Source organism: Gavialis gangeticus, unplaced genomic scaffold (genome assembly GCF_001723915.1).
Source record: "Gavialis gangeticus isolate Ggan-Ray unplaced genomic scaffold, GavGan_comp1, whole genome shotgun sequence".
NCBI classification, from domain to species: Eukaryota; Metazoa; Chordata; order Crocodylia; family Gavialidae; genus Gavialis; species Gavialis gangeticus.
In genome coordinates this window covers 41985894-41998164 of record NW_017729031.1, presented here as the reverse complement: position 1 = coordinate 41998164, position 12271 = coordinate 41985894, and the positions used below count along the sequence as shown (strand labels likewise).

The 12271-nt window shown below is 63.7% G+C and overlaps 2 protein-coding genes across 2 annotated transcripts; one reads left to right on the top strand and one right to left on the bottom strand.

The window, feature by feature from the left end:
* Positions 1-1609: 1609 nt before the first annotated feature.
* LOC109301467 (C-X-C chemokine receptor type 1-like) lies at positions 1610-6443 on the top strand. The gene is made up of 2 exons (XM_019522652.1): positions 1610-1697; positions 4167-6443. Exon 2 carries the CDS (start codon positions 4170-4172, stop codon positions 5265-5267), a length of 1098 nt encoding a protein of 365 aa, XP_019378197.1. The 5' UTR covers positions 1610-1697; positions 4167-4169; the 3' UTR covers positions 5268-6443.
* An 817-nt stretch (positions 6444-7260) lies between these two features.
* RUFY4 (RUN and FYVE domain containing 4) lies at positions 7261-12075 on the bottom strand. The gene is made up of 11 exons (XM_019522815.1): positions 12072-12075; positions 11609-11709; positions 11297-11419; positions 11081-11187; positions 10828-10974; positions 10621-10678; positions 9280-9684; positions 8987-9072; positions 8743-8877; positions 7621-7734; positions 7261-7474 (listed from the first exon to the last, which is right to left on the bottom strand). The coding sequence occupies exons 1-11, from the start codon at positions 12073-12075 to the stop codon at positions 7372-7374; spliced, it is 1383 nt and encodes a 460-aa protein (XP_019378360.1). The 3' UTR covers positions 7261-7371.
* Positions 12076-12271: the final 196 nt, after the last annotated feature.

Here is a 12271-nt window from a genome sequence, read left to right as displayed (position 1 = left end):
CCCGCATCCTTTTTGAATTGTGGAGCCCAAAAACTGGACACAGTACTCCAGCTGCGGCCTCACCAAGGCCGAGTCCAAGGGGAGAATGCCCCTGTGTCTGTATACATGCAGGCATGTGTGTGTCCACCTCTGTGCATCCACATATATGCATGTGTGTTAGGGTAATGATACGGATTTTAGGGAGCTCTGAGTGTGCAGCTGAGTGAAGGCTTTTTTCCTGTCTCAGCACAGCTGCTGGTCACATTGCAGAATGATGTATTAAAATAACCTTGCAAATGCTTAGGCAAGTAGTTTCTTTAACAGTGTAATAGTGTGCAGAGTACATGATTCCGTGTGGAGGAAGAACAAGATGCAGCCCACCAGCTATTGTCTCCAGGAGATAAAGCAGAAGCAAGACCTTGGAGACAGTGCTGAAATCAGCAAAGAACCAGAAAGAATCAGTGATTGACCGAGAATACCTTAGTTCATAGGCTTACTGTCGCGAGCAATGTGTGCAAGTAGTGTTCGCTCCCTGCTTGCTTTGGCTAATGAGTAACAGGGTCCATAAGCAATTAGACCGCCGTCTCCCTAGTTGTTAGGCGCCGCATGTAGCCAGGGTCTAACTGTGTGCACGCACATGCATGTGTATGCATCTACATGTGTGTGCATGCATGTATAGATGTGCACATGTCTGCAGGTATGTCCCTGTGGCTGTCTGCATGTATGCCTGTGCGTGTCCCTACAGTCATATGTGTTCACGTGCCTGTGTGTGTACATCACTGCCCCCTGCTGGACACACTCGTAGGCTGGCAGGGACCTGCTTCTCCGTGTGGCTGTCACACCCGCTCCTCCTGCACCGTGCCAGTGCTGTTGCTGCACATGCGTGCACAAGGCTGCTCCGCTGCTGGGCTGAGCTCCGGGGCCTGCTCTGCAGCTCTGCCCCCTCTCCATGACTCCCCCCAGCACCCTCCTGCCCGGGGCTGGGGCTTTGCCCCCCAAACCCTCTGCTCCCAGCATGAACCCTACCTTGGCAGGGAGAGAGGGGAGGGGAGGCCCCCGCCCATGCCCTGCTTGTCGGTCCCAGTGAAGGTGCTGTGCAACTCCGAGCGTGGGACTGAGCTCCCAGCTTGTGCCGGTGTCGTCGGGGGGCCCCCCCTGGACTGACCTATTCTTCCCCCTGCCCCAGACTGTGAATGAAAGCAGCTTTGGGATTAGCCCCACTCCCAATGCCTCCCCTGCCTCTATCTGCCCCCCGTTGAGGAAGACAGGCCCAGGCCTGGCTCCAAGCGGGTGCTGGGGGCTGGCATGGCCAGCCCAGCCCCGACTTAGCCTCTCCTTTCCCCCTGCCCCCGTGGGTGCTGTTTGCCTCTCATCCTCGTGGCGAGGCAGCTCCTTCTGCAGAGACAGGAAACTGAGTCAGGGAGCGACTGGGCCGGTTGCTCCGGGAGGGCACTGTGCCACGATTCCCTGCCAGCTTCCGGGGCTCTGCGCACTGGGGACCCCGTAGCCTCTCTCTGTCACACGGCAATGGGACAGGGTGGGGCAGGGCGGGGCGCCAGGTCCCAGTCCCTGCCTCCATGGGGCGGAGAGGGTCGGGGGTATAAATGGGAGGCTTTGCATTTCTCTCACGCTTGAGGTTTTGCAAACGCAGTTCCTCTTCAGCTGCTGTCGGAGCCTGGCGTGGGGCTGGGATCGCTGGGTGCTACCCAGGGGCATAGGTGAGCATGTGGGGGGCACCAAGGAGCCCTGGCATTGCACCGGGATATGGGGTGGGCAGCCCGGACCCTGGGGCTGAAGCTGGGGCTGGGGCTGGGGCAGCATAGGTAATACGTGGGGTCAGGAGGATGCTGCAGCTGGGACCCCCCTGGACCCCTATCCACCTGGCTGGTGCAGGGGCTGGAGGAGTCTGGGGCAGCTGCAGTGCAGAAAGGCCGTGCAAGTCTGGGAGTTCATTTTGGGGCTGACGGGAGGGGATGGGGAGCTGTGGGGGACTCGGGCTGCGGCTACCCCCAGCGGCAGGCAGCCGCGATGCTCTCGCAGCCTCCCCAGCCCTCCGCCCAGCATGGCCCCGGCCCCCTCCCCTTGCTCCATCCTCATCCTTGGGGCTGTGGGCTCCATCCTCCTTGTGCCACCCCCATAAGCGGCCTCCTCACAACAAGGTAAACTGAGGCAGGCGCTTAGAGGAGAAAGGGGAAGACCATGCTCCATGCCAGGCACCGGCGGGGCGCTGAGCAGCCGGGACACGTGCCTTCGACCCCCCTGGCCTCCTTGCAGTTCAGGTGGAGGTGGCCCCGGGTGCCAGGGGAGGGTGTTGGCGGGGCCAGGAGCAGGTTGGGAAACCTGCGCCTCTTCCTGTTGCTGCTCTCCGGCTGCTGGCTCTGATGTCCTCACCCTGCCGCAATCTTGGGGCCCAGGGAGGACGTGAGTCATCGTGGCACGGGGCCCCCCTACCTAGGCTTTGCCCAGGCCAGAGGTCACGGACCTGCCCGGGGTAGGTGCCAGGCCCAGCCTGACCCCCGGCACCAGGAACACGGAGGGAGGGTCCTGGCTGGAGTGGGCAGGAGCTGAGCTTGGACAATTTGACCCTGCTTCCCTCCTTGGCCCGTCACGGCCAGATCCAGCTGGGGACGCAGCCCCAGCCCTTCACATCTCTCCAGGTGCCAGGCACCAACAACAGGGGCTTGATTGTCCCCTGCTTTGTGCCTGGTTGGAGAAGAGGGTGCCGGGAGGGGCTGCAGGGTGCTGAGGTTCGGTGCACGTGGCCTAGCACCGGGGCGTGAACGCCAGCCCCACCTGTGTGACACCCCCACGCCCGGGCGGCTCCTCCAGGCCGGTGACTCAGTGCTGGGGAAGCGGAGGTGCGGCCGGCGAGTGAGCAGAGGCATCGCTGTGCTCCGGGGGGGACGGGGTCGCGCTCCGGCACCGGGTGCCCCCAGGACTCCCAGTCCCCGGGACAGGACCCCTCAGCCCTGGCTGGTAAGAGGGGCCCTGCTGTGGGTGGGGGGCTTGGGACAGAGCCGAGGGCCTGGCTTTCCTCCCCCCACCTCCCACCCAGCTTGTGCCCCTCAAGGACTCTCTGGGGCAAAGCTGCACCCACCCTGTCTTGGCTGCCTGCCGCGTAGGTGTTTCCCCACCTGTTGCTGCAGGTTTTGGGTTTTCCCCCTGTCCCCCCGAGGTGCTGGGTGCTGGATAAAGCCCAAGCTGGGGCTGTGCCAACGCTCCTGCTGGGACTCAGACCTGCGGGGTCCTGGCTACAGGCTCTTGCCCCCCTACCCATGCTGCCTTGGGGGAGTAGGCAGGGATTTGCCCCGTGACTTAGCCTGGTCCGGCCGGGGTGGTTTCCCCTCCCTCTGCAGCAGGGGCACGGCCTGGGCCTGGGCTCTCCCCAGCACCCACCACCCCCCTGGCAGCAGCAGGATGTTGGTGGCCGTGGCCCCCCTGCTTTCCTGGGGCAGGGGCGGGGGCAATGCCTGAGGCGATGGTGTTGTGCGGCTTTGAGGTTGCACATGGGGTTTGTTGGGGGGCTGATCCTGCCAAGGTCTGGATGTGACCCCACAGCTCCCCACCAGTGCCACAGCGCTGGGACTCTAAGGCCCCTGCTATACATGACATATATTACACAACTGTCTGGCAAATCGCATAACAGATGTAAACCGGACGAACCTGCAGAGTAATTCTCACTTAATAAGAATGGCCATCTAGCTACAAAAATAGCTGACCAGCTACAAAGTCGGTGCTTGTCAATGCATAACAACCCCAGAGCTGGTTTCTATCCAGCCTTAATGTGAATACATTGCAGGGCCCTTTAAGGCCCCGGCCACACATGACATATATGATGCCACTGACTGGTGAATTGTTTGATCCATGTAGCCGGGCCACACCTGCAAAATGATTATCGCACGTGGCACTGGTTCATCGCGTGATAAATGTAGACCGTGCAAAGTCACAAAAATGGCTGTCTAGCCACAAAAAGAGCCACAAAGTCAGTGCTTGAGTATGGGTGACAACTTTGGTGCCTATCCAGCCTTAATTTGAAGGTGTAGAGGGCCGGGGGGTGGGTTGCTGCATATGGGGCAGGCTGAAAATTTCCAGGTGCCTTTGGGCAGCGAGTCTGGCTGCTTGGAGGAGCACGGGCTGCCCCCCGTGGCCCATGCCTTATGTTCCTCCTGTTCTCTCCCCCCATGCAGGGGATGAACCGGACATTGGAGATGGGTGAGCTGTCGAATGAGGAGCTCCGGGACCTGATGGGCAACTACACCTATGATGACTATGGCTATGGCACTGGCTTACCTGACCTGAATTCGGTGTTCTCCAGCCCCTGCCGGCCGGAGGTATCGGAGGCCAACAAGTACGTGGTGGCCGTCACCTACTGCCTGGTCTTCCTGCTGAGCGTGGTGGGCAATGCGCTGGTGGTGCTGGTGGTGTCCTCCAACCGGACCGGGCGCTCGGTCACTGACGTCTACCTGCTGCACCTGGCCGTGGCTGACCTGCTTTTCGCCCTGTCGCTGCCGCTCTGGGCCGTGTATCGGGCTCACGAGTGGATCTTCGGGACCTTCATGTGCAAAGCTGTGTCGGCACTCCAGGAGGTCAACTTCTACAGTGGCATCCTGCTGCTGGCCTGCATCAGCGTGGACCGGTACCTGGCCATTGTGCACGCCACGCGGGCAGCCACGAACAAGCGGCACTGGGTGGTGCCCATGTGCATCTCCGTCTGGATCCTGTCACTGCTGCTCTCGTTGCCCATGTTCCTCTTCCGCGAGGCTTTCCGGGTGCACAACGGCACCACTGTGTGCTACGAGCAGATCGGCCAGAACACGGCACGCATACGTGTGGTGCTGCGCATCTTGCCCCAGACCTTTGGCTTCATGCTGCCCTTGCTGATCATGCTCTTCTGCTATGGTGTCACCGTGCACACGCTGTGCCAGACGCGCAATGCGCAGCGGCAGCGGGCCATGCGGGTCATCCTGGCCGTGGTGCTGGTCTTCCTCGTGTGCTGGCTGCCCTACCACCTCACGCTGCTGGCCGACACGCTCATGCGCCTGGGATCCCTGAGTGAGACGTGCCAGCGCCGGGGCCAGATCGACACGGCCCTCTCGGCCACGCAGATCCTGGGCTTCTCGCACAGCTGCCTCAACCCCGTCATCTACGCCTTCATTGGCCACAAGTTCCGTGCCAACTTCTTCAAGATCCTGGCACAGCGCGGCCTGCTCAGCAAAGAGGCCATAGCCCAGTACGGCCGTGGCGGCTCCTTGGCCTCCTCGTCTGCCAACACCTCCACCACGCTGTGAGCCCCTGGGCCGCTGGCTGTGGCCTTCTCAGCCGGGCAGCACCCCCTGCCTCCGGCTCCTGGACTCCAGGGACTGGCTTTGGCCGCCCCTGGTTCCCGATGCCCTCCTGCCTGCTGTGGCCGGGGTCCCTCGTGTCCCTGCCACCTGCTGTGCAGTTCCCCATGGCCCTGGACTTGGATGTATGCCGCTGCAACCCTCCCTCCCCACCCCACTGGGGCTCCAGGGAGAAGTCCCAGGTGGCATGGGGGATGCCCACGGTGACCGGGACAGGAGTGCAGCACAGGGTGGATTCACAGCGACTGCACCCACAGCTTGAAACATGCATGTGCATGGGTGTAGCAGGGTGCACATGTATGGGATGAGCGTGTGTGCACATGTATGTGTGTGGATGGATGTGGGGTGCGTGTATGTGTGTATGTGTGCGCGCTTGTTTGTGGGGGGGCTGCACACAAATGTGAGTGCACGCGCATGTATTGTGCGCATGTGTCTGTGTCTACGTGGGGGACTTTACGTGGATGTGATGGTGCACGTGTGATCGTGTACAGTGTGTATATGGGGCTGTGTACATGGATGTGGGGCTGCATGTGTGCGTGTGTGTGTGCTGGTGTGTGGGGGCTGTATGTGGATGTGAGGGTGCATGCATGTGTTGTGTGCATGCGTGTGCATATATGTGGGGGCTGTACATGGATGTGGTGCTGTGAGTGTGTGTATTCTTTGTGTGCAGGTGTATGCTTGTATGCAGGGGCCTATACATGGATGTTGGGGGTGTGTGTGTACACAAGTATTGTGTGAGTGCATGTGCATATATGTTGAGACTGTACATGGATGCAGGGCTGTGTATGTGCGCATATATTGTGTGTATATCTATGGGGGGCTGTACATGGACGTGGGGGCGGATGTGTGTGCATGTGTTGTGTCCATGCATGTGCTTGTATGTGGGGGGCTGTATATAGCATATAGATGCTAGGCTGCTTGTGTACATCCATGTGTGTGCTTGTATGCAGGTGGTGGTCCGTGGCGGTGTGGGGCACATGCCTGCATTGTGTCCATGTGTGTGCATAGCTGTGGGGGCTGTACATCGCTGTGGGGCTGTGTGTCTGCACTTGCTGCGTGTGCCTATACGTGGGGGGATGGTGGGTGTGTGTGTACACACGAATAAACAAGCCTTTGCCCGGAGCGTGGCCAGTTCCCCTAATGACGCACTCTCTCATTACAGGCGTGAGCACCCTGGGCTCTGTGTGATGCCCTGTTCCCTCCTTACCGTGCATGCAGGGGGTGCCTCAGTTTCCCCTGCTCCTTCCCACGCAGGCTTTCCCCCTCAGCCCTGACACCCAGGAGGTCCTCAGTCACCTCCTCCAGCTCCACCCCAGAGCCAGCTGCATTTCCCTGACACCCTGGGGCTGGTGTTTCCAGGATGTTTCCCAAGATACCCTGCAAGTGCTGCCACACCCTGTGTGTCCCCCCAGCTCGGCCACCACATCCTGGAAACCACTCGCGTCACCTCTGCCGGGCACAGGGGGCAATGCCACCTGCGTCACCCCTGCTGGGCACGGAGGTGCGTCACTCCTGCTGGGCATGGGGGCGGGGGGCAATGCCCAGGAAGGGGTGGGGGGTGACTGCCAGGTCCCACAGGGCTGGGGCACATGCCCCTGTGGACAGAAGGCCTGGCTCTCTCCGGCCCCAGGGTTGGGGGAGTTGGGCAGGGACCTCCAGCTGCATCCTCTGCCCTGGGCAGGGGTGACACAAGCAGCCCCTTGTGCAACGGTGTGAGGGGAAATGGAGGCAGGTTCCCGTGAGCGGCAGCTGGGAAGCGTCTTGCCCAACTGGCCCTATTGCAACAATGGGGCCAGGAAGTGTCGGAGGAGCTGGCTGGGGGGTGGCGGGGGGAAGGGGTGGGGAGATCTGCCCCTTCCACCCCGCCAGGGCAGTCTGGGGCCCCCCAGCTGGCTGGACCTCAGGTCGGCGCAAAGAGGAGAGACACGGATGTCCCTGGCGTGCATCAGCATGTATTGGTGTGTCAGGAGCTGCACCCGGGAGCATCTTGCTGCAGCTGCAGTAGTGGGTTGTTATCCCCGTCTGTCTGCCCGTTCCTGGGGGCTGCATCTCAGGGGCCCTGGGGGGACCGGGCTCGGGAGCAGGACAGGCAGCGCCGCTCCCCCCGTGCGCTGTCCACGGAGCAGGCCTGGCACACGGCCCTGCCGCACACCCTGGGGGCATGCGAGGGTGTCAGGCTCGCATAGTGCCCTGGGGCAGAGCTGGGAGCAGTTCCTATGATGCTCTGTGGCAGGGCTGGGGTAGGGGCAGGTGGGGGGAGCTCCCACAATGCCCCGGGGCAGGGGAACCCCACACTCACCGGCACTGGTGGCGGCGGGCGAAGAGGCCGGAGCTGCCATGGCAGCGGGCGCAGGAGCCCGGGACCAGGGGGGCGCTGATGCCCTCGCTCTGCTGCCACAGCGAGTCCTTCTCCCTGCAGGGGCGGGGGTATGTTATTGCACAGGAAGCATGTGTGCACGTGCGTGTGTGTTCACATGTGTGGGTGCCTGCCTGTTTCATAGTTTCATAGTTTCTAGGGTCAGAAGGGACCTGAGCAGATCATCTAGTCCGACCCCCTGCCATGGCAGGAAAGAGTACTGGGGTCAAACGACCCCAGCAAGGTGTTCATCTAACCTCCTTTTAAGGCCCCCCAGGGTAGGAGCCAGCACCACTTCTCTTGGAAGTTGGTTCCAGACCCTAGCCGCCCTGACCGTGAAGTTGCGCCTCCTGATATCTAACCTAAACCTACCCTCTGCCAGCTTGTGACCGTTACTCCTGGTCACTCCTGGTCGTGCTCGTGCAGCCGTGCCAGGGGTCCCGCAATGACCGCAGCCAATTCCCTCAGCTCTCGGGGGTGGAGATCGCCCGGACCAGCTGATTTGAATACATCCAGTCCCGCTGGACGTTCCCTGACTAGATCCTATGTGCACATAGGTGTATATGTTTGTGCACTCGCATGTGCATGTGTGTGTGCATGTAGGCACCTGGGCCCATGTGTGCACGTGTGTGCAGGTGCATGCATATCTGAATGTGCATGCATGTGCATTGATGTGCACACATAGGTGTGTGCATGTGCACTCACGCATGTCCTCTGCTCACATTGCGTCCTGGCCCCCTGCACACATCATTCAGCCCCCCCGCCAAGCCAGCTCTGGGGCTTGCACCTGTATGTGCCACATCTTGCGTGTGCAAACCCTGGGCCCTGCACAGGGTTGTCCCCCTCCCTCCCCCCCACCAGACACAGAAGGTTATGGGGGGTGGTGTCAAGGGCCCCAGCGCCACCTCCTGGCCCAGGCGGGGACACGTCTGGGCTCCTCTTCCCTTTCCCCATTGCATTGTGGGGCCAAACTCCCGCAGGCTGCGGGGCAGGGGCTGCGGGTTGGGAGTGAGGGGCACCACGGGGTTGTGTGTCGGGACTGAGGGGCATGGAGGGGGCACTCACCGCAGCAGTTCCAGCAGCCGCCCCTTCACCTCCCGCTCAACCTCGCGCTGCTGCCCCAGCTCCTCCCGCGCCGCCTGCTCCCGCGCCAGGGCTTCGTGCTCGGCCTGCGCCAGGCGCTGCACGTCCTGCTGGCACCTGGGCACAGGGCAGGTCTCAGACGGCGTGTGCGGTGGCAGCCCGGGGCCAGGATCGGGCCCCTCCAGCTGGGCACCCCACGTGTGGCCAGGGCCGGGGGGGCTTCTACCTGCTCAGCTCATCCTCCCGGGCCCGGAGCTCCTGCTCGTGGCGCTGGGCGCTGGCGCGGGCTTCAACCAGGTAGGCACACAGGTGCTGGAGGCAGGGGCGGGGCAGGAGTGAGGGGGACCACAGCATGCCCCTCACTCCCGACCCACAGCCCCTTCCCCCCTGGTGCCCCTCACTCCCGACCTGCAGCCCCCTGCCCTCGAACCCTGCCGGTGCCCCTCACTCCCACACCGCAGCCCCCCGCCCCCAGTCCTGCTGGTGCCCCTCACTCCTGACCCTGATGCCCGTCCTTACCTCCAGCATCTCTGTGCCCTCCCCGGGGGTCCGCGGCAGCTCCAGCTGGGCCAGGGCCTGGGCCAGCCCCTCCAGGAGGGCTCCATGCTGGCTGCTCAGCGTCACCAGCTGCTCCCGCACCCGCCCCAGCTCGGCTTGGACCCCTGCCAGGGCCTGCCGCAGCCCCGCAGCCTCTGCCTCGGCCCCCCCAGGATCTTGGGCCCCCGCCTGAGCCCCGAGCACTGGGGCAGCCGCATGGTCCCCGGGGCCGGTGGCAGAGGTGTCAGGGCCTGGGCATGTGCTGGGCTGCAGGGCGGGTCCCTGCGGGGCTGGGCAGGCCAAGGGGGCACCGGGATCTGGTTCAGGGCTCTCGGGCTCCTCATGTGTCTGGCTCCCGCTGTCTGGGGGCTGTTGGGCGTCCACGGCCTGGTGCACGGAGCAGAGCGTGTGATGGGGGTTGCAGGGGCCGGGGGGACCACGTGTGCATGTGCCCCTGTACATGCATGTGTGTGAGAGACAGCACATGCCTGGGTGTGTGCATGTATGTATGTGTGCTTTGGTGTGCACGTGCATGCATTTGTGCGCAAGTGTGTGTACGGGTACATGCATTTGTGTGGGAGGCAGCACAGGCGTGTGTCTGTGTGAATGGGTGCATGCAAGTGTGTGGGCTTGTATATGCATGTGCACATATGTGCATGTGTAAGTGCATGCACGTGGAGTAGCAAGCATGTATGCTTCTGTGTGAGTAAGCACATGCATGGGCATATGTGCATGCATGTGAGGGCACGTGAGTGAGGACGTGCAGGTATGTATGTGCATGTGTGCGCATGTGAATGTGCACATGCATGTGTGCGCTTGTGCCTGCATGTGAGTAAATGTGAGTGCATGTGTGTATGTGCATGTGTACATGCCTACCCATGTGCATGCCTATGGCCAGCGCTTCCTCCTATCCCCCACTCCCCAGCCTGATCACCCCTGCCTCCAGTGCAGCTGAGCCCCCCACCCCCTCATGCCCCCTTGCCTTGGGGATGGCTCTGAGCCCTGGGCACCACCAGCCCCTCCAGTCCCTGGGGGAGCTGGGCAGCTGAGCCAAGGCGCCCCTGGGGCCGGGGTAGATGGATTTGGCCCTGGCACTGTGGCCGGGCCCCCCCACACCCACGGCAGGTGCCACAGAGTCTCTGCCCCCCACCTCGCCCCCAATCACTTCTGGGGGTGGGGTGCATAGTACCCGGTGTATGGCCCTTTAAGGTGTTGGCCTCGCTCACTTCTAGCTCCGCCCTTTGTGGGAGGGGCATAAATCTGGGGCTATATAAGGAGGGGATGGAGTAGCACCTGGGCCCACAGGGGTTGGGGGGCACCCACCTGGCTGGGCTGGTCCTGGCAGCCGGAGGGGCTCCGCCTGGAACCGGGGGAGGGGCTCCTGTAGGGAGTGATCATAGCAGGGCTTGGGCATTGTCGGGCTCCCCGGCCCCCCCCCAGCATGTGCCAGAGCTCGGCTCCAGTGCCAGCAGGGCAGGGGCTGTGGGTTGGGAGTGAGGGCACCGGGGGGGCAGGGGCAGGGCGAATCACCGTGCGGTGCTGGGGGGCCAGCCGGCGTCCAGGCCAGGGGGCTGCGGGTCGAGGCAGAAGGCGACGCCGTTCAGGTCGTAGAGGCAGGCCAGGAGGTCGGCGCAGAGCCGTGGGTCCAGGAAGGGGCTGCGCGCGTGGTACCAGGCCCTGCGACGGGGTGGGGGAAACTGAGGCCCTGAAGCTGGCCCCACCCGGGCGTTTGGGCTTCGCCCGAGTGGGGCCAGCCGCCCCCCCACCCCCGGACCCCGCTCACCTGGTGGCCTGGGGGTCCAGCAGGCAGAGCTGCAGGGTCTCCGCCAGCTGCCCGCGCGCCAGGCAGTAGCGCAGCAGCGCACGGCCACGGCCCAGCGGGGTCCGGAGCTGTGGGACGGGGTCACACGTGGCTGGGGTAGGCAGGTGCCCTCTGCCCCCCAGCCCTGCGCGGGTCAGGAGGGGCACCGGCCAGCCTGGGCCCCCCCACCCCAGGCACCTGTGGCAGGTGTTGCACGTGGGTGACGCCCTGGTGCTCGTGGTGCCCGCGCAGGCCCTGGCACAAGAAGTCCCAGTAGTCCTGGCGCTGTCCCCACAGGCTGCGCTTCTCCTTCAGGTCAAACTGGGGGGGGCAAAGGTGGCACTGTCAGCCCTGGAGCCCCCCCACGCCACCTGGGGTGGGGGGCAGGGGCTGGCTCTGGATGAGCTGGGGGGCGGCCCTCCGGCTCCTTGGCCCTGCCCTCAGCTGGGGGGGACCGCCCAGCCGCCTGGGTCCCCTGCCCAGATCCGGGGGGGGGGTCTCGGCTCATACCTGGAGCAGGAACTCGAGGCGGGCGCAGAGTGCCAGCAGCTCCGGGCTCCCGTCCGTGACGGGTTGGCCCCGGTACCTGTGGGTCAGCACCGTCACCGTGGCTGGAGGGGACCAGCAGGTTGGGAGTGAGGGGCACGGGCCGGGCTGGGGGGGCTGCGGGTCAGGAGCGAGGGGCACCGGCCGGACACAGTCTGGGCCCTGCCCCGTCGCTGCCCCCCCTCACCTGGGCTTGGGATTCGGGCAGGGAGGGTAGAGGGGAAGTGAGAACCGCAGCCACCCACATGCCCGGAGGGGAGGTGGTTGGGGGGGGCGGGGATCCCCGTGCGGGGCTGTCAAAGGATGAGGATAAGGGAAGCTGAAGCCGTGGTGGGGGGGGATGTTGGTGAGCACTGGGGGGGGGTGCTGGTGCTGGAGTGCTTGACCCCTGCTCAGCGCTGCCCCTGAAGCCTGTGGGTTGCTGGGCCCATGGGGGGGGCAGATCACGGTGCCTGTGACTCAGCCCCCCCTGACTCAGTCTCCCCAGAGATGGCTGTAGGGGAATTAACCCTTCCCAGCCTGGGCTGCCGCCTGCTCCCTGGGCCTGGTTGAGCTAGAGCAGCCCCTGGGGTCGGGGTCAGGGTTGGGGTCAGGCGGGCGCTCACCCCGCAGGTCGGCGAGGACGCG

Bases quoted from the DNA above. Each gene is read 5' to 3' on its own strand.
- LOC109301467 (XM_019522652.1), top strand. From the start codon at position 4,170: ATGAACCGGACATTGGAGATGGGTGAGCTGTCGAATGAGGAGCTCCGG.
- RUFY4 (XM_019522815.1), bottom strand. The intron at 11,188-11,296 runs GTGCCTGGGGTG...CCCGTCCCACAG, and splicing joins ACGTGCAACACCTGCCACAG to CTCCGGACCCCGCTGGGCCG. The intron at 7,475-7,620 runs GTGAGTGTGGGG...GCATGCCCCCAG, and splicing joins GCCCGCCGCCACCAGTGCCG to GGTGTGCGGCAGGGCCGTGT.